Here is a 22,193-nt window from a genome sequence, read left to right on the forward strand (position 1 = left end):
TAATTTTCTTTTTATGAGCAAATTAAACGTCGATCCTTTAGATAAGCCGCGGTTCTCTAGAATTATTGAGTCACTATCATGGGTATTTAGAAATTGACATACATACTGTACAGTATTTTTATTTCTTACTATACGCAGAAAATTTACACGTTAGACTTAAGTAAAGTCAATTGCGACCATACGATTAACGATAAACGAATATAATACGACGTTATAATATTATGCGTTTAATTTATAAATTATCTTAGAAAATAGTATATTATTTGCAGACTGTTCGGGTGCATTTGTCATGATTTAAACGGTTTGATAATAATGGATTGTATCTAATATGATAAGTATACTGTAGTTGAACTACGATGTCTTTGTGAGAAATGCGCAGCGAGTTCGCAATAATATTATGTAGGATTTAACATATAATCATAGCAATTATTAGCAATATGAATCACAGAAGGGAACAGCGTGACATCTAAATAGGTAATAATTTCTCTACCGATAGCTATTTTTCACAAGTCACTAAATGAAAAAATAAATATTCAACAGGGTTCTGTCAGGTAATCACAGCAGTATAAATATTTTATTACCAAATTAAGTTTTATAGTTTTGATTTTTTATGCGTCTATGTCAATTATTCTAATTTATTATTCGAAATACAAAATCGACAATTTTTCAACCTAAAAAACTGAATACTAATACGTAGTCACTATAATAAATAAATAGGTATTTTTCAAAAAAAGTATACGAATGAAAATGTCCAAAGATATTTCTAGGTACTTATATATAATACTTATGTACATAAATATAGCGTGCCACTTCTCTGACCGTAAGCGTAATGCCAACGGAATTGATGTACATAGGTACAACTTTATTGTGCAGTCGCATAAGATTTTTTTTAGCAATTTATTTTCGGCCACCGCTGATAATTATTATTGTTGACCTATCACGTACCATTCCCGCGGGCCGAATGACCCCAGAATTAAATAAGCTTTAATTTGTATTTCCGTTCTATACCTCGCCGAAGTCATAATATACCACCGGCGTGCTGCAGGAACGATCCTTATGACTCTGCTCGTCAAACACAACATAATTCGCGCGATGTATTGCCGGCAGAAAAGCCATAATTACTATACTATTAATAACGACTATATTATACGCATTCACTACAATAAAAGTCTACACGACAACGTCTATTGAAATTACGACCGCACTTGTCTACATTAATGAGTCTCGCGAGACTAAATTATATATACACTTCAGCTTCTCTTCATAATCTTTTTGTTTATGCCGTTGTTTATTCGAAGTAATATTTCTACCGTCGTCGTCGTCGTCGTCGTCGTGGTAGTTTAAACTTTAACCACGATACCGCACCGTTGGAGGCTCAAACACACCTTGCCTATGTATACGAGTGGGAGAGAAATAATTTAATTTTTTTTCTTAGAATTTGTTTATTGAAATATCAGAAAGTAGCTTTGTATTAATTTCAACGATTAATTAGGTATACGCAACAAGGAAGAGAATTAACAAAAATATTATTCATTAAAAAATAATGAGGAGAGAAGAACGAAAGAAGCTATAGTTAACGAAACCAGTAGAATAAACAATGAAGAAAAAACACTGAAGTGATGATGGATTAATTAATAATTATTCATTAAAACACAATAGTTACAGCTCCGGTATGATAATATTTTAATTTTTTTCAAATTTTTTTATTGGAATATTAACGCGAGTCATCAGATATATATTGTAATATACATAAACAAAAATGTTCAAGTCGTTCATGGGGTATAGGTTCTGAGCATAAGGGGGGATTATAGCAGTACGAAGGGGTATAACTGTTGGTACTTATAAAGAGAAGAAGATGATTCCTGGTAGAGTAAGATGGAACTCCAAAAATACTATAATTTCAAGAAGATTTGAAGCATTCAGAGACACATTTAAAAGGTAACTAACAAACTCTTCCCTTTTCGCCAAACACTTGTTTAGCCAATATTATTAAATAATTCCCGTTTCACCCCAGAACAGTTAAAATTAAACTGAATTTAAAATTGAACTGACAATAGTCGTTTGGTTCAGTCTGATAATATGTAGTAAATTATGTATAGTTATTAGTTATTAGTAATATTTTAACATTTAACATAATTAACGAATGCAAAGAAAAAATGTTATCTATAGTAGTTTATTAATTAATAATAGTGTTTTATTTTTAAAAGCAAAGGAGACAACAATATTTTAATTAATTAACGTGAACTGAATTTAAACTAAAAAAAAAAAAAAAATGGGGAACAAAGAGTATCGCCTTCTAAGCAACGCTAAATGATACTCAAATATTACTATAATGAATAATGTAAGTAGGTACTACCTATAATGTAATATATTTACAGTACCGACAAACGTGAAAATTAATAATTTTACTGAAACAACTAATTGTCAATTTAATTTTAAATTGATCTAAGCTGGTCTGGGTGAATTGGGAATAGGAAAATGCCCTTTTTAGGCTAAGCCCGTTGGTCTGCACCTATATATGCGTCGTGAGACTAGCTGTTTTTACATAATATTATGATTTATGTGTATTGTAATTTATTGTAAACCGTTTATATTCGACGTTTCGGAGCATTTGGTAAGTTCTTAAAAAGTAATTAAATAAGTAATAACGTACGTTACATTTCTACTGCATTTAAATGCATCTAGCTGCATTACACCATTGAACTTGCTGATAAAGACCATTGCAAATTCACGTTAATCGCATGCTAATTGTATGCAAATTAGTTGCATTGTTTTATTTACGCAATATAAAACGTGTTCGCCAACAAAGACCATTGTCGTATATAATAGATATATTTAATTTATCAGCATAATATATATAATACTATAGTATAAATTTATATATATATATACATATTTATACAAAATATCACATACGATCGGTTTTAAAGAAGATTTTGAAGACGATTTCCATAAAGACTATTATATAAGGCAGTTTCGAACAAATAAGCTTAAGTTTAGTAGCTTTTAAAAAGAAAATCACTACTATTTAGTTTTTGTGATATTTATTGAATATTTCCACTGTGTAAAACTTGTACTGAGGTGATCGATAGACGCATAGTTAATTGCATTTTAATCCCAAGTGGACACACGTAGGAAAATAAATGTTTTTATACTTCACAAAGTTAAGAGTTCACTGACTTTAATTTATATTATATATTTACAATATTGCATTATCTGTTATTTATTAAATATTTAAACGGCAAGAAAGAACATTATATTAATTGTATGTATAGTTTTTGCTTTCTATAATCGGAAAATGGCGATTATTGTATTATTATCGTTTTTTTTTTTGCCAGACGGCCATTATCTTCTTTTGGTTTTTATAACCACAATATCACTAAAAAATGATTCATTGTCCATCGTTCTTATATCATTATTCCACCATAAAGAATTCAACTAATAGAAAAATAAACTTGTCTTCCTAGAATTCAAATTTATCACACAACTGGTAAGTCGCTGTGATGGTATTCGAAAATCTATCGATGTGAAAGTATTATATTATTATTATAATATTGACCACAACGACCATAGAACATTTTGACGTGTTTTTGCACGATTTCTGTAATATCACCTATATTATAGGTTAAATTGATCGCTGTCTTTTTTTTCCAAAACGTCACTACACAGATACAAATATATACGATTTACAGGATACGTTTGCATAATATAATTTTTGCGCCAAATGTGTATATTTTTACGTGACAATTCGGTAAAGTCTAATCTGCCACGTCCGAGCAGAACATCGCGAGAGTGAGTGGATCCGTTTTTTTTAATGAAACAATAAATATGCAAAAGTGCAGGAAGAAAATATGTATTAATTCGTTTCTGATTTGTCAATAACTACTCCAGTTAAGGCGCCCGGTGCGTGCCATTTTGTCCTCAAAAACACACTCTGCGGGAATAACGATACCGCCTTGTAAAATCAATCAAATATCATAGTTTTTTTTAATTGTTAGAGGGAAATGTTCTACAGCCCGCATCGATCTCTGTCTTACAATATTTTATTCTAAATCTTTATAATAATAATTATGTCTAAATAAATACAAGATAAAAAGCATTTTTTTACATTTTTTTTTAATACAATTATTTGAAATAAAATACAAAATCAGAAATCAATGCGAGGTGTAGGAAGTCTTCTTCTTTCAGATAAAAAAATAGTCATCAAAATCCGACAATTCTACAAAGCTTGAGAGTTATTCCCGTAAAGTAATTTTTTCGATATAATACACCCTATCAACCCCCCCCCCCCCTAAATAAATAGGTATCGGGTAGTAGATTAGTGGAAAAGTCTTATAATTGAGATGGCAACTAAAATAGAAAATTTAATTCTAAAATGTTTTAGAATTGTGGAAAATTTGAAAAACTCGCACCTTAAGATAATTAAAAAGTCGAGTTAACGTAATTTTTTATTATCGTCATTCTTAACATACATAGATATAAATATATAATTATAGCTAATGGTGATGTCACATTTTAACTCAAAGTTATTATTTGGGATAGCATTAAAAAAAATCAACTAAAAATGAATGCCAGGTAGATGGAATTGTTTGGCTAGAAAAATATTGACATAACGCCAATGCAGTGATCGTTTGTTTCTCGCCCATTAAGTTACTGATTATGTCCATTGTCCAGTAAATTGCGAGTAAATTGTCAAGCTTTTTACTTGGATAACGAATAACTGTATCCAACTGGAAATAATATATTAACTCATATGGTATGCATATTAAGATATAAGCTACAAGTATATTTTTCATAACGTTTGACGTTAGTATTATTACTCTATTATACGTAATTATTAAGAACAGTCTGATGACAATTAATTTGCAAGTTGAAACGAATTATTCGTATTCCTTATCGATAAATTATATATAATTAGTTTGTGCACTATAACAATAACTTTAACATATTTTCCGAAATGCAATAATTATTATCGACATATAAACAAAGGCACGCGACAAACAACCCACTTGCGTGTTATTTCAATCGTCTTATCAATGACCTTAGGACTTTAATTCTTTAACATTGCATATTCGATTTTATTGATCACATATTAATATTTATTTTACGACGGCCGACGGAGGTCCCGTGTATCGTGTATGTACAATTATTTACCTATCATTGTGAAACGACTGCAATAACGTAATAATAATTATAGAAGTGTATCAACTGACTCGTCTTTAAATGTTTTATTTGAATTAATTATATTTTTTTTTCTTTGATAGCAAAATAAATAAAACCTATAATCGTGATCGTTTTTATGTATATTGCATTAAATTGGTAATGTAATTATTAAATAATTATGAAAATCACATTTATAATACAATAACGATTAACAAATATCAAATTATAAAACAGTACATTATAGGTAATATAATAGTTTAATATAATAAAACGATCAGGAAAAATTCAATTGGAAATCAACGACAAAAAATCGATGTATGTAAGCAATAAGCATATATTATAATTTATATACCTAGCTGCTTATTTGAAGTTCTTCTGTAAGTATATTAATTATTATTATTGTGACATAACTGCTATGGTGTATACTATTATATTAAAATTTATGAAAATTTTGTCTCTCACTTATTGTACCTACTATAAACGAAAATGTTCCAATAAATATATTCAAAATACTCAAATACATATCATATTTTAAATCGAAACAAACTCGTTAACGACTATTTGACCGTCGACGGCCACGACCATGTTTATAATTAAAATGTAATATTGTGTGTTTTGGAATATCTTGTCTAAAGTGATAATTTTCTGTATTTTATTTGTACGCTTGCAAATTTCGTACTATTTTCCAATCGTTTGACATTGTGACATCGTATAGACCGGTATTATAGGTATCTATATAGACTATAATATAGCTCGTCACGAGTCCCCCGAGTCATCATAATAATAACTGTACAGTGACATGTTGAAATATTGAAATTTTAGGTATAATTTATAACGTTAAGTGTAATATTCGTCCGAAAGTTCTAATTATTTGAGATTAGTGTGATAGCATACTATAATATGTCATCGTTTTATACCGAAGGGTACATGACGGCTCGTCTCGAGGTGCGACAATTTACTCGATACGAAACGAGAATAATGGTCGACAGCCAAAATTTTTTCGATTCTTGACGGACAGGTATATATAGACGTTTCGATGAAATCCTATAAAGGAATAGTCGTGATTCTCAGCATACACTATGCACCGCTGTATAATAGTTTGGACGAATAATTAATCGACTATTTCTGGACTATAATATTATACTTTTCGTTCTGGCACGCGGCTGGTGTCTTCCGGTATATTATATTATTTTATACACCATACAAAGTCTTCAACGTTTTACGAGTGGTTTTACAGTGGAAACGATTTTTCTTTTCTATAAACGATATCAAGCAGTATCAATCATATGACATGGCAGCATCGACGGTATCGTGCGATAAAGATTAATATATAATATTGCAAATGAATTTTATATTTATGTACAGCCTTTGCTGGTTTTATTTGGTGATCATTATTTATTTAGCGAGAAAAAAATACAGTAACTGTTGCTTGGAGAACTTGGGTAATCGAAAGAACAAATAATCGAAAAATTATGTTTTTATACAATTATAAATAACTAGGAATTTACTTCCATTTTGCAAAGTCTAGTACATAATGTTTTTACATTTAAATTAGGTGAAAATAAAAATTGTATTTTATGAAGATTTATAAAATTATACTGCACCAAATCGTATTTTATAATTTTTACTATAAATTATAATTTTGTATATATTTATGACATAAGTAGATAGGATCAATATATTATAAATAGATATTCACGTATCAACATTGGTTGATGTATACAACCGTATGTGAATAGTATTATAACTATATAATCTATATATATATATACTGTAAAGGGGTTCAATATATTTCCAAATATATTATCATTACAGCTGATGTTACATTGTTATACAACAAGACGTTTTAATGAGACGCTTTTTGAATTTCTCAGTAGTTTTCAAAATAGTAATTGTAAGGATACTACATTTGATTGTAAGGATATTTGGTATAGTTGTTTGTAATCAAATAAATAAATATAATAATATAAGATGAATATGTATGTAGGCGATCGTTTAATTTTACTTTTCAAGAAAAACAAGATGATAAATTATACAAATCTAAAAAAATATGTTTGTGATATTATCTGGGTTATTCATAAAAAAAAGGAAATGTTTTCAATTTCATAATCGTTTTAGTTTGAACTTTAAACTAAAAACTGTTCTAGGTATTATATGTTGTCTTAATATCCTATATCTAATATATAAAAGACAAAAAATGTTTGCGCCTTTGTCCTTTATGCATTCCTAAGCCATTCATCCAATTGCGATGAAATTTGGTTCAGAGATAGATCAGACCACGGCGAAGGAGATAGGCTACATTTTGTCGCGAAACAGGTAAATAAGAGGTCCAACCTGGGGAGGTTCTCAAATAAGGGGTTTTAACAGTAGTTCGAACCACGGTTTGGAGGAACAAACTCTTTGCATTTTTTTTTTTTTTTGGCAATTTTTGTTTTAAATGGTTGCTATTATAATAGCAAAACTATAGATTTAATAATAGTAATTATTATTATTAATTGTATTGTTTTTTAAATTGTTTTTTCTTATTTTTACTTTTTTATTTTTCTTCTTTATCTATAGATACGAATGTTCGGTTATTTTTATTAATCGGATTTTAGTACGATATTAAGTTAGGTTAGGAGTTTGTATTAATTGATTTTATAACTTTGATACTTTATAGTTCGATTATTTACTTACGAACGCATTAAACGCGGGGTCTGCGATCTACCGCAGGTAGATTGGCTACCTGATAATATGATACTGTTCACATAATCACATAAGCCTAGCAACGCATTGCCGTATCAGCTAGTATAATATAATATATTAGGTTTTTCAAAAAATATTTACTTAGCCACATATATACCTATACAGTAAAATAGCCTAAGGGGACCAGGAAAACGATTTAGAAACGCATCACACAGTAGTTTTAACAAATCGACCAAACTCGAAGCATTTCGTTTATTCCTCGCCTCCCCGCCGCATACCACATCATGAAAATGATTTGATAGTAACAGAGCCATATAGGCACTAAAACTATAGGGTTAAAATAATAACAATATTAACTACAGTGGCGTATATACCAATACTAATCGTACACTTGTGGTGCGCACTTGGCGTGCATTGAACTTATCGCGTAGGTAAATAATATGCGAAAATTAAATTATTTTATTTTAATTGATCGTGACGTGAGATGTAATAAAATTATAACCTGTTGCGATAATGAATCATCGGGTATATTATATCAGCGTATAAGACCGTTTACATTTTTTTTACCCATACTAAAATATGCTGAGATGTTCATTGAATATGTTTCAATCTCTTAAACAATTTCACTCCGACGTGATTACAAAAACACTAATTGGATGATATATCGTACACTAAACATGTATACATATATTATTGTTTATTAATGGTACTGCAGTTGGACGGAATCTTATTATAATAATAATATGCCTATCTGTATTATATATTATTATAGTAATGAAAGGAGTAGTTGTTAACAGCTGTTGGATAAATCTGACTGTTTATTATATTATTGCCACTACTGCTACAGTCTTATAGCTTACAATTTCTGGTACGAACGTGCGTTTACCTTTTCTTCGTCTTATTATTATTTTTCACATTTCCTCTGGTATAGATAATATGCGGTCATCACGGCGATGTATAGCTGTTTATTCATTATTGTGACTCGTCACCGGTAGCCACAACTTGGTAATAAATTTAAATATATCACGCGTTCATTTAAATATCATGTCTATTAAACGACAGACGCGTGCGTGAATAACATTAATACACCTATTGTATTATTGTAAGGATTATTATTAATTAAAATAATATGTACGAGTTAAGAGGTATGACGCACTGTGAGTCGACTTATGTCATTCCTGAAATGCACCCGCAAACGTTTTGAATGTAAAAATGTGATCCATTTGTGTCCATTTTCTGTTCATTGTATTATAATTATATTTTATCAATATCATCCGACAACATTGTGTTCCTAAAAATATAAAAATAGGAACTCTATTATCATTGTATTTTAAGACGAAATTTCACGAAATTATACATGCTTGATTGCAGGACAACCGCGGGCTAGAATTCAAAGAGCCTCCGAAAAAAACATGTCGATGAAAGTCAACAGCTAAAAATAGACCACTTAAGAACAGAAAAAATGGATCAAAGTAAGTATCGATATGCTAGTATAATAAATTGTGACCTAAGCGCAATATAGTAACTATAAAACGAGCGTATTATCTCTAATACGGCGTATCAGTGACCAGATATTAAAACCAAACGGGGGAGTACAAGAGGATTTTTTTCTCGAAAAACACAATCATCTTAACTCGATGTTTACATTTTTCAAAATATTTTTATACCATACTTACAATCTACTTAGACCCAGTCATTATTTCGTAAACGTTTACAACACTAAGGTTTAATATTTTGACAATTAAAAAAAAAAAATTTTATTTCTATCTGGATGGACAAGGTCCTATAATATACATACATGAGGTAGATCATAAGTTATAGCTCGCTAAATGACGAACATATCAGTATAATATATAATAATATAATATAACGATTTCGACTAATTCTGTGTGGCGATTGTGTTATTCTGTGCAGATTCCTATAGTCCAAACAAGAAGAAACCCCTCGAGAAGAGATCGTGTACGGATTGCTTGTGCTTCCTCGGTTTCGGCGTGTTCATAGCCTGCTGGTTGGGGTTGGCCAGCTATGGTACGTATACAATTTATATTAAAATTTCAATCAATCCGATATCACTCGGCCGCTCATAAAAAATAACATGCGTGTTATTAATACAGTGTGTTTCTGTTTCACCAATTATGCTCACACCTATATTATCCTTTAATAATTGATTTATTCAAATTATGATTTTTGCAATTTTTAAATTTGCTTAACAAGTTAATTTGTTAACAAGACGATATTTTCAAATTCTTGAGATTTTTTGTACTACTCTGGAATTTAAAAATATGGTCTAAGTACAGGTATAATAGGAAATTCCAAAAATCAGATTTTGAATAACTGCATTATTGAAGAAAAAGGATGAATATGCTTGGCGAATATTAAATACCTAATACACTGTATATTATATTAAATATGTACACCATCTTATATTAACAACATTTTTCATTTTCAGCTTATCAAAATTCGGACCAAGAGCTGTTCATTTCACCGTCGGATTCGAACGGTCAAGTGTGCGGTCGAAATAAGAACGTGTCTGATAAATCGTACCTGTTCTTCTTTGACATAACCGAATGCACTTCACCAATGATTTTCGTCCACGGATGCCAAACTCCTCAGGTATAAATAATTAAAACATTCGGCGCACGAGCTTTTAAAAAACGATATGAGTACACTTATTTTCCAAGTATACAATGTTTTTTTCCAGGAAAAAATATATTTTTACGATTTAAAACACATTAATTTACGGTGAAATATCAAACTATCATCTTGAGGGGATTGGTGGCGGTGATTTAATAAGGGGTCGCGTATAGGCAATTCGATGTCTTATACTCGTTACGCAGTGTGGTTGCGTGCGAAGTAAATGATCATTAGTGTCCGTTCGGAATCCGTCGTGTGCCACTCTCGCACGCACACGCACATGCCAATAGTCGAAAAAAATGAAATATATTCTTCTATGTATCACCTATAAAAACTTCCAAAAGCGGTAGTAAATTCAAAATACATCCCGAAGTTTGATTGTAAATTCGAAAAAAAGGTTGAATTCGCAAGCTCCTACACTATGCTTTGTAGAAACCATTTTTTTGATATAAAACCCAAAAAGCCCAAAATAAATATGCAATACAATTATTTCATGAGGTTTTTTAAAAAAATATCCGAAATGTATGGTTCTTTAAAACTGAAAATTGAAAATCAACTTCCTAAAAAGTCTAGTTGTTTTGCTAATTCCGCGGCGGTTATGCGAAAGCAATTCCCGCGACGACGCGACGTCGTCGGTTATAAACTGGAAAAAAAAAAAAAGTTATTTTGCCAAAGAATTCATACATACATTAAAAATTAAAATCAGACATTCGGAAGTATGTGTAATTTATCACCGCTTATTGGTTTAAAACGTACAAAAAATACGTGTGATGCGATTCCCTTAACAGTGTGGGTACATAGTCTAGCTGTAGCTATATCATCGCGTTTATAACAGATCATAAAACGTACCTACACTATATAATATATCATATTATGATATAAATAATACACATTGTGTAACAAAAATTACAATTGTAATCCGCCTCTCTGTTCCCGACAGGTATGCGTGGAAAATTGTCCAAACACGGATTGGTCCGTCAAAGAAGTGTTGGACTCTAAAGACCCTCAAGTCGACTGGCCGGCCATACAGAAGACCCTGATATGCGTTTCTCCCGATCTCAACAAATTGGTCAATTCGATGGAAGTGCTGAAAAACTTTACATCGTCCAACCTATGTGCCAAATATTTTACTAAGAGCGAAACCCGTGAGTATTAAGCATCATATGCAAAATAATATGTTTATTATACCCACGCTGTGTGACCACAAAATATATTATATGATGAATTTTATTTAAAAATGTTTTCACATTTTATTTCAAAGCATAATTGTATACAGTAAACCTACATACAAATGTTGTCTTCTATACTGGGTGCAGTCTAGGTGTCTTTGTTCATTGGTTGTTTGGAATTATAAGTTTTACCTAAATTTATAAATACTGCAAATACATGCAATAGACATAACACACAAGTATAACGAATTTTTCGATTAGATAATTATTTTTTTTTTTATGGATATGGTGCATTTTTGTTCAGTTGCATCTGCATATATTCCTAGATAACATCGATACGATATACTAGACATAGCTATATAATATTCTGTGCATAGAATTATAACTTTTTCAAGTGCATAATCTTTAGATATCATTTCGAACATTATAAACACAATGCCTACCTATCTATACATAGATAATTCGGCAAAATTATATAATAATTTTAATCAATGTATCTATTTATAACACCATTGCATTAATTACCGTCGACGAGTATAATATTATACATATTTTATTTTCCAAACGATTTCAGTATTTAATTATTGCATTCCTACGCTGAGTGGTGACCTGGAGAGTCTGAAACAAATTCTGAGTTCCAACAATATCGCGATGAGCAGCTTTATCGACGGAACCGCTATGGTTGATTGGTTGAAAATGTCGAAAGAAGTATGTAATCGAAATCATAAAACTAAATAATATTATATAATAATAAAAGATTTTCCATACGTAAGTTTAAAAATATAAATAATAAATGCTTACAAAAAAAATTCAGTCAATATATTATAAAAAAACAAGTTTTAAATATTGTTCGTTGTACTCGTAGGCCAGTCAACATATAAAAGAAGATTTGGAAAAAAGCTACCAACACATTATTGTTGGTTTGGTCATTGCTATCTTCTTCAGCCTTACCTACATCCTGCTGCTCAGGTGGTTCAGTTGGTTAATGGTTTGGATGTCAATGTGGGCCATCGTGGGCTTATTAGCTTTTGGTGAGTTATTATTATATTTGTAGTGTGCATTAAGATCAAAGATGAATCACACTATACATAGTAATTACCAATAGTTTCACCTACTCACTTTTCCAACAAACAAAAAAAAAATTGATCTAAAATTAATTAGAACATTTCCTGTGTATACGTGTATGATACTATTTATAGGTACTGTATTATTTATGTGTACATTAAAAATCGTCCTTTACCACGGTAAGTGGAAGCATAGAATAATAGTGGAAGGTTATTCTACTCAATTTAAGTTTTAACGAGCACGACAAACTATTATGTGAAATCGTTTACATCTAAAGAATGTTCTGTAGTATATTTTTATCATTAAATTAAATTTATTAATATTATATAACAATATTTAGTTTTCCGTTAGTCTCGCAAAACTCGAAAACGGATCGACGACCGATTTGAATAACATTTTTCTGTTCTATTCGTAATATTGTCAAGGCAAGGTTTGTATAAAATAACATTTAATAAAAATCCACTGGAAAAGTAGGAAATCTGGATGGAAAAACTACAACATTGCTCAAAACACTGGACTAAGATTTAATGGACTGGAAACGAGCAGCTTATCAGTGACCACGTACAAGAAGCATATGCGGGGGGTCACAATGGGGACCTATAGTTTACAACGCCATCGGTATAAAACGCGGACCAAGATGTAGCCAAATAAAACCACCGGTAGAGCTGAAAATATTGGGTCCCCGGTGTAAGAAACCTTTTGGTGGCCGTCCCCCAACCCCCGTCGACCATGTCGTTTCCAATCCATTATATCCTAGTCCATGGTCAAAGCTATATTACATAGGTAGTTAAAGTGGTATTTCCAAGGCTAATTTTTCGATTTATTTAAGAGTACACCACCGCGGAAAAGGGTGACTGTTTTTAAATAATACTCGATTAAGTAATACTTTGAGCGTATTGTAAATAGCGTTACGGGTAGATCTTATCGTTTTGCAAATTGTAACACATCCGTTGTTTTGTACTTCAGGTAGTTACGAATCGTATGTGAAGTACGTGTCTTTCGGCGATTCCGATACCGATACTTCGTTGAACGAAGACGGAGAGCCGACCGACATTGCCACGGGCGGCGGCCGACAGAGCTGGACCAACTACGCAAACTCCAAACTAAACAAAAAGTCCACCTGGTTGGTGTTCACCGTCGTGTCAACCGTCGCGCTGGTCGTGTTGCTGTTGATAATCGTGTTCTTGCGCAAACGGATACGGCTGTCCATAGCGCTTATCGTGGAAGGAAGTCGGTGAGACGATGGCATAATAATTATAATATATCTATGTAACAATATGTAATGAATAATAATAATTATAGCGTTTTACCTACTCATAATTTCCCGTATAACTAAACCCGTTACCAGTCATGACGGCACGACCAATGAAATTCCCATTCAAATACACCCCTTCAGTTTAATAAAATCTATCGGTTTTAAAAAAAATATTAATCATCATTTTATTCTCAGAGCGATACTCGAGATAAAAACATCACTGGCGTTCCCGGTGTTCCAGTGGCTTTTGTACTTGGTGGTGCTGATTTGGTTTTTCATCGTTGCCATTTATCTGTCGTCCATGAAACTGTACGTGTTCAAAGTCAAAGGCCTCGCCAACGACCACAACTGTGTTTGCAACAACAGTTACTACAAGGTATTTATATTGGCGATCTTATGTACCGTGCACCTACATAATCTATTATATTATTATTATATACCACAGCTGATCGTTAGTTTACGTAAAAATAATAATAATATATAGGTACTCGTATTACTGCACTAAAAAATATCATTACAAGTACAATAGGCAGTATATTTTAAACGGTCGACAGCACCGACTGAGGCGGATCAACGTGCTAAAGCAAATTTCGATCTCAGTTCGCTCCCGGTTCTTTCCGACCCAGCCTTCACCCACCGCTATCGATTTTGTTGTTTCCTTAGTGTCAAATAAATAATAAACGATTTTATATACGTATTCTTATCTATGCAGTATTATAGTACATTGCACAGTATTGTATAGACACGATGTTTTAAACACCCGACCTATCACAACCATCCATTTAGTTATTAAGGGAGCTGGGGCGTAATCAATTCTAAGGAGTAAAAACTAGGCATTTTATATTTCTGTTTATCTGGGTCTTGTGTATGTGTTGAAAGTAAATGAACATTAGTGTACGTAATTCGTAGTACTGATCACGTTTTATAGGGGCATCATAGTGACCGGGATGTACGTCTGTAATTTTACCTACGCGCATGCACATGTCACCATATATTGCTTTATAAAATGACAAACATTTTTTTTCAAAAAATACTACTTCTGACTTCAATCACTACGCTCAGTAGGATGTTCCGATTTTAATTTTGAAATCAGATTTGAATTCTCCTCTAAATTTACTATGATTTAACTGTCGTAAATTTTTCATATTCTATATCAATGTATTTAAATTTGAATTATGAATATGATCTATTTTTACTCTTTTTGTTAGTAAATTTCTAAGTAAAAAAATTGAAAATCAGAAAAATGAAATTATTGTCAAAGCATAGATAATTTAGTGACAAATTCAAATTTGCTTTCAAAATTAATATCGGAACATTATATTGGGCGTAGTGATTGAAGTCGTGAGCTATTTTTTCGACCAAAAATGAATCAAGCTCCAGCCCCCTTAATATATTTACTGCTCACACATTTTTGTATTTTAATATTGACCACGTACGGTTTTTAAATCAATAATTAAACTAATATCCACGATGTGTTGTTTGCTAGGACGGTGACTGGTGTACAGAGTCCAAATGGGAACGGTACTGCAGCGCCTTAGGCCAGAACAAAACCATGTGCAGACTGGCCAAATGCGCGTACGACCACACTGTGTCGCAGGACTTCATCACCGGACTTCAGTTGTTCAACGTGTTCGGAATGTTGTGGCTTATGAACTTTGTGTCTGCCTTCTCTCAAATGGTGCTGGCCATCACGTTCACCTCGTGGTACTGGACGTTCCACAAGAAGGACGTACCGTTCTTCTCGCTTACGAGTTCCTTCTACAAAACAATCAGGTACCATTCACAATAATTCCCCTCTTCCCACGATCGGTGGTAGGTACGTTTGACACATAAATTAGATCGAAGGGAGGGATTGGTATTATCTAGAAGTTCTGATTAATGGAATAGAATTGTAGCTATCCATTCTCTTCCCCTTACAAAACGTATTTCACATAATCGCTGCAAGTACTAAAGATATAATATGTGATATATATATATATATTACGTGACCTATGTGGCCAATATTTACAGCATAATATACGCAGTTATTGTGGTTAAACTATTCGAATTATTTTTATATTTATATTTTAGACATTATAAAAATACATTTTTTTGTTATTTTTAATATTTTGAATAATTGTTAAATTGTCAGCAATAAGCAAAATATTATATTACCTATATTTAAGTATACTCATTGCCTGCTTGCTTGTGTTGTTACCTGCGTATATAGATATCACTTGGGAACGGTCGCTTATGGGTCTCTGATCATCGCCATCTGCAACTTTATACGCGTGATACTCGAGTGGGTGGAAACCAAACTGAAGAAGTACGACAATTCGTTCACCCGAGCCATATTCACGTGTATGCGATGCTTCTTTTGGCTGCTGAACAAGTTCTTGCGATTCGTCAATCGGAACGCGTACATCATGTGTGCTATGTACGGGAAGAACTTTTGCACTTCAGCCAAACAGGCATTTGACCTGCTGTTGAGGAACGTGTTACGCCTAGTGGTCCTCGACAAGGTAATATTTTAATAGTAAACTATAATTATTTGTATTATTATTATTATTATTATTATTATTATACATGAGAGAATACGGTAATCATATATATTATATAAGCTAGTATGTATTATATTGCCAAAATATTATCAAAATGTTTAAAATCTATGTTTTTGAGGTACGTATCGGGATGAGCTTATGTTCCTGCAAGAATTTAAAAATAGATAATAATGTATATACTATTATAAATATTATGAGGCGATATAATGAAATAACTTCTTTTTTTTTTTTTTATTGGTTTTATTCTTGTGTGATTCTATTAATACGTTTTACACAATATTACATATATAATTTGAATAATATTTTATTTTTGTGAAATTAAAAATTCATTAAACTGCACGCATCATTAGGTATGCACACCGGACTGCAAAACAACTATCAAATTTTAACCTTACAACATTTATAATTTAATATCATAAGCAGTCAGTCCTAACTCCTAAGTTCGAACAAAATAGATAAGAAATTTATTTTGCAGGTTTTGACTAATTTTTAAGCTAACATGCTTAACTCTTATATATATATTTATTTGTATATATGGACTCAAGTCCTATAAAATATTATAAACGCAAGCACAGTAAAATTTATACATGGTATGTGAACTCTGATGTACAGAAAGATAATATAAATATAACAGAATTAGAAGCGAAGACACATATTACGATTGTCAAGTTACAGGTAAAAATGAAGAAAAACTTATAGGTAAATAACAACAAAGAAAGATGTAAAAATGAGACATAATAAACATAATCGAAAGTAATAAAATTACCGGCAGCCATTAAGATATTAGAGGGACTGCTTATCATAATATAGTTTGTTTTATAAGGGATTGGATAGAATAAATCTCTGTTTCTAGTGATATGGAAGTTTGTTTAAAACGAATAAGGAAAAGTAGTTCTTGACAATCAATCTTACCTATAGGTAAGTTTTGTAAAAATTTTGATAAATGCGTCTTTTTTTTAAGTGGAGAGCGATTGGTAAATTTTAGAACTTATTCGTACGAACCATCGGGAGGACTATAAATGTTTAAGTAATCCTATAAAAATATAGATAGATATCTATTTTTAAGTTTTGTAAGAAACACAAATATATAATTTGATCAGCTTTGTTTTGTATAGGATTAAATGATTACAAATATTACAAAACTACGTTCTATTTAAAATGAGAAGGACACTTCTTCATTTGATGAGGTAAGACCATCGTGAGGCGCTTCGCAAAATGTATTCGTTTTCAACTTTATAGTTACTTCCAACGAAATCTGTGGACATAATTTCTTTGTTATTATTATTATTATTATATATATTTTTAAGTTTTCGTGGTTGACACCTTCACATAAAACCACTTACAAACTGCGACGTAAAAAATATTGCGAAATTCAGTTCCGTCATTCAACATAATATGAAATAATTTGATATATTATAATATATAATATAATATAATTTTAGTAATAGAAAAATGTTATTATTATTATTATAAAATTGGATTAAAATTATCGGACAAATATTTGACTTGTGACGACATAATGCAAACGATTTTACGTCACGAGACCCCACAACCCGCATCCATCAAAAATACACTCCCGCAGAAGATGCGTAAAAGTATTATTAAACGTAATATTATACGACGTTGGAATAATCTAGTGTTGGACGAGTGTGTTTTTTTAATTTCGAGTCGAGTCGAGTCGAGTCGAGTTCAAAATTCGAGTACTCGACAAATGCCGAGTATTAAAAAAAATTCGAGTACTCGACAAATTCAGAATATTCAAAAAAATTCGAGTACTCGACAAATGCCGAGTATAAAAAAAAACTTGAGTACTCGACAAATGCCGAGTATTGAAAAGATGCGAGTACTCGACAAATTCCGAGTACTCGACAAAATGGTCGAGTATTCTAAAAATAGATTTTCCAAAAATATTATATTTTCTTTCATACAGTTATATAATTAATTAAAATTATTGTTATCAATCTAAACTATCATGTATCACCTTCCTGGTGTTCATATCGGATATATGGGTTCTTTCAGTTATTTATAGTTTTAACATTTATTTTTCAATAAATTACTATTTATAGTATTTTTAATAATAAAAATAATAATACGAGTACTCGACTCAAAGCGAGTACTCGTATTTACAAGTCCAAAAAAAATTTAGTCGAGTCGAGTCGAGTATTCGAACTCGACTCGAAAATTTTTCCAAAGTCGAGTACTCGACCAACACTAGAATAATCTATAAGTTGGGCACATATTATAATTGTATAATATATTGTTTCAGGTGACTGATTTCATATTTTTCGTGGGCAAGATCGTCATCATGGGCGCCACAATCGCGGCATTTTACTTCGAGTTCTACGAACCGATAGAGCCAATCAAAAAGTTCGAGTTCTTCAATCAGCCCGTCCTCAATCAGAAGTGGTTACCGATGTTCATCGTGGCCGCCGGCTCCTGGGTCATATCTTCCACGTTCTTCCACGTGTACTCCATCGCTGTCGACACACTGTTCCTATGCTTTTGTGAGTACATATTTATATGCATATTATAAATACCCATGGTTCCCTAAAAAATTATTAAATTGAACTAATCTCAGTTTGATACAGATAATTTTTCGGGAAATTATTCTGTTTCAAAGATTTTTGTTGTTGCAACTATTATAATGATATGTAATGTCACCTGTAAAAAAAAAAAAAATACCTCATTACTTTGATGTTATGTTAACAAAATATTAATTTGTGTTATATTTCAAAGTTAGAACAATATAGTCTTGAAAACCATTTTTTTATATTATATACAATTAGACATACCTATGTCATATTATATACCGGCAGTATATTATTTATACAAATACAATAACAATTTTTCTTCTGTTATATTAACTATAGATAAATTAAATACAGATTAAAAGATACCGTTAAAACCAATTTGAAAAAAAGTAAAAGTAAAAAAGTTAGTTTATTTCTATGTTTTGTTAGGGTCACAACAGTCTGTGCATTGTACATAATCTATAATATAAACAAACGGCAATATGTGTGTGTGTGCGTGTGTGTGTGTGTGTGTGTGTGTGTAAGAAATTCATAGCTAAGTCTATGGCACTTGCATGGTTCTAAAATTTGGTACAAAGATGACCCTGCTATATCTGAAGATCTGAATCTTGAAAACAATTTTTTAAATTTTGCATTTTAAAGAGAGGCATACACTCTTTGTGATTTGTTGGCTCACGAAAACTGACATTTTTTTTGTATAAGGTTGTCATTGGCTACAGAAAACTAAATAGTTATTATAATTGGATATCATTTTAAACCTGTATTTTATCTTTGGTCAAAGCCGCCACCCAAATGTATGTGTTAAAATAAATGTGGCTTACATTTCACGGAATTTAAGACAGGGTACATATTATACAGGAGTTTAATTTGTCACGAGTGTAATGCCATGCAATATCCGACTTATTAGCATCATATAATATTATAATGTGTATACTCATCTTCATATTTGGTCATATTTATTATGTTTCAGTGGAAGACTCCGAACGAAACGACGGATCGAGTGATCGTCCTTACTTCATGTCGCGGAAGCTGATGAACGTTCTGGGAACCAGGAACGTGCTGTAACTTCCAATACGTCGACAAAACGACATGATTTAAAATATATTAAAAATACGTCATATTATATTATATTGTACATGCGATAATATTAAACATAAACGATAAACCTATATATTGGTGCTGCCCACCGCCGACGCCACCACGTGTGTTCGTGAAAAAAAATATACAATGAATATTCGACAAATGTAAAAATAATATAATATTCTATAGCTACGTATATTAATAATAATATGTTGTATACCGGTTCCTCATCACCCTCCTCCACCCTGATGTTATAATTGTAAACGACTATTTATTCATTAATTTGTAATGTCATTGTAATATAATAATAAACTATACAGGATGATTTTTTTTATCGTGGACCAGGCTGTAATATACCTCAAGAAATACAGCTAAATTTTTAACATTCAACAACCTACTATTTTACATTTTTCTATACCTATTATATTATCAGTAATATTCTGTTGTTGAGATTAAAAAATCCTTGTATTTTCTAACATATTGCCAGGTGGCTATCATGATATAAAATCGCCCTGTCGTAGGTAGCGTATTGCTTTTCACATTGTTATACCGTAAATAATTTTAATTTTATACCTCACAAAACATATTGGCCTATGAGGTGATAATATTGTATCCTATTCATATTTAACCTCAGTCGTGGTACAACTAGAAAATAATTTCGGGGGAAAAGGGCTCCAAAAACGATAAGTCGTCACGAATGTAGTGATTATGTTTAACCTACCTACCAATTTAACTATTATTAAATCATTTATATAACGATCCCTCAACCCCTCTAGTGGGGTTGCTCTATTCATGCCTTGATACAACTGAAGTAGTAGGTGTATAATATATTATTGTAGTTTCTCCAACAGCAGTCATTAAAGGCCGCGGATTTTAATACAAAATGTCAAGTTATCCGGTTAAGGACTAGTCTCAGTAGGTGATATATATCGTTATTTACGATAACATCAATTATACTTACATTTTATCTGAAGTTCGATATACAGACTTAAAATTAAAATGCATAACATAGTATTATATTATTGTATTACTCTATTTTTTTGTTAAACTTTTATACGTTTTCATATAATATGTTTGCTAATAAATGAACAATGTCGTTAAAATTTGCTACCCCCAACCCACGTGATAATATATATTAGAATACTTTTATACGAATTATATGACGAGCTTATTTATAATATATATATTTTATTTATTATAATGTACGCGCGCTTGGTAATTAAAAAAAAAAAAATGTTTTAAGGCTGTTATTTTGTAGTGTACCATAATCTATATTATAATTATTAATTATACATTATAAACACAATAAAAACTATAAAATTGATATTATTCCTATGTACCTATGTCAATTTTGTGCATAAGTTTGAATCTATTTATACAAACTAGTCATTTAACACGATATACTCAGTGTCGGTCTGGCCCACCCAGCTACCCGGTAATCACTGGGGGCCCACGGATATTTTTCAATACTAGAGGCCCATAGTTAAAGGGGAAAATGTATACTTAAATAATTCGTGACTTGGATTCTAATCCAATCAATTTGGAAACATTGAATATTGTAATAATTGAATCCTGGTTGAAGCATTCATATTATATTGTATTGGTATTGTCATTGATTATAATATCGTTGAATAAGTTAGTCCATTGGTGTAATACAGTTGGGTTAGAGCTGGCAATCCACAAATGTAAAGTTATGTCTTTTTCGAGACGTCACTCAATTATTCAATATGATTACTCAATTGATAACGTGATATTACAGCGAATAAACCAAGTTGAAGATTTAGGTTTCATTTTTAATCCAACGTTATCGTTTTCACCTCATATTGACTGGATAGTAGGCAAAGCATTGAGATCATTATGATTTATAAGGCAACATGCAGGGTCGGTCATGTCTGTAAGATGTTTGTTAATATTATATACTTCTCTTGTTAGATCGATTGTAGAGTATGGATCTATGGTATGGTCTCCAAGGACCAAATGTGACATTGTTCGAATTGAACGTGTTCAGCATCGTTTCTTGAACATGGTTTCTCGATCGATGGGCATTAATCATGAATCCCACGATTATAAA

At 31.4% G+C, this 22,193-nt stretch overlaps 1 protein-coding gene across 4 annotated transcripts in view; it reads left to right on the forward strand.

The window, feature by feature from the left end:
* The window catches only part of LOC100166472 (CTL-like protein 2), a 54,094-nt gene extending 32,643 nt beyond the window's left edge, over window positions 1-21,451 (forward strand). For 3 of the 4 annotated variants that reach the window (XM_003241453.4, XM_029491252.1, XM_001943040.5), the window contains 12 exons: window positions 9,220-9,320; window positions 9,763-9,876; window positions 10,298-10,461; window positions 11,423-11,627; window positions 12,226-12,359; window positions 12,517-12,682; window positions 13,683-13,950; window positions 14,167-14,347; window positions 15,458-15,744; window positions 16,181-16,472; window positions 18,778-19,015; window positions 20,013-21,451. In XM_003241453.4, the coding sequence (XP_003241501.1) occupies window positions 9,311-9,320; window positions 9,763-9,876; window positions 10,298-10,461; window positions 11,423-11,627; window positions 12,226-12,359; window positions 12,517-12,682; window positions 13,683-13,950; window positions 14,167-14,347; window positions 15,458-15,744; window positions 16,181-16,472; window positions 18,778-19,015; window positions 20,013-20,107 (2,154 nt within the window). In that variant the 5' untranslated portion in view covers window positions 9,220-9,310 and the 3' untranslated portion in view covers window positions 20,108-21,451. Of the gene's footprint in view, window positions 1-8,648; window positions 8,854-9,219; window positions 9,321-9,762; window positions 9,877-10,297; window positions 10,462-11,422; window positions 11,628-12,225; window positions 12,360-12,516; window positions 12,683-13,682; window positions 13,951-14,166; window positions 14,348-15,457; window positions 15,745-16,180; window positions 16,473-18,777; window positions 19,016-20,012 lie in introns of those variants that run through there. The other variant, XM_016800842.2, reaches the window with a different exon arrangement.
* The last annotated feature ends 742 nt before the right edge of the window (window positions 21,452-22,193 follow it).

The sequence above is a fragment of the Acyrthosiphon pisum genome, chromosome A3 (assembly GCF_005508785.2).
Source record: "Acyrthosiphon pisum isolate AL4f chromosome A3, pea_aphid_22Mar2018_4r6ur, whole genome shotgun sequence".
Taxonomy (NCBI): Eukaryota; Metazoa; Arthropoda; class Insecta; order Hemiptera; family Aphididae; genus Acyrthosiphon; species Acyrthosiphon pisum.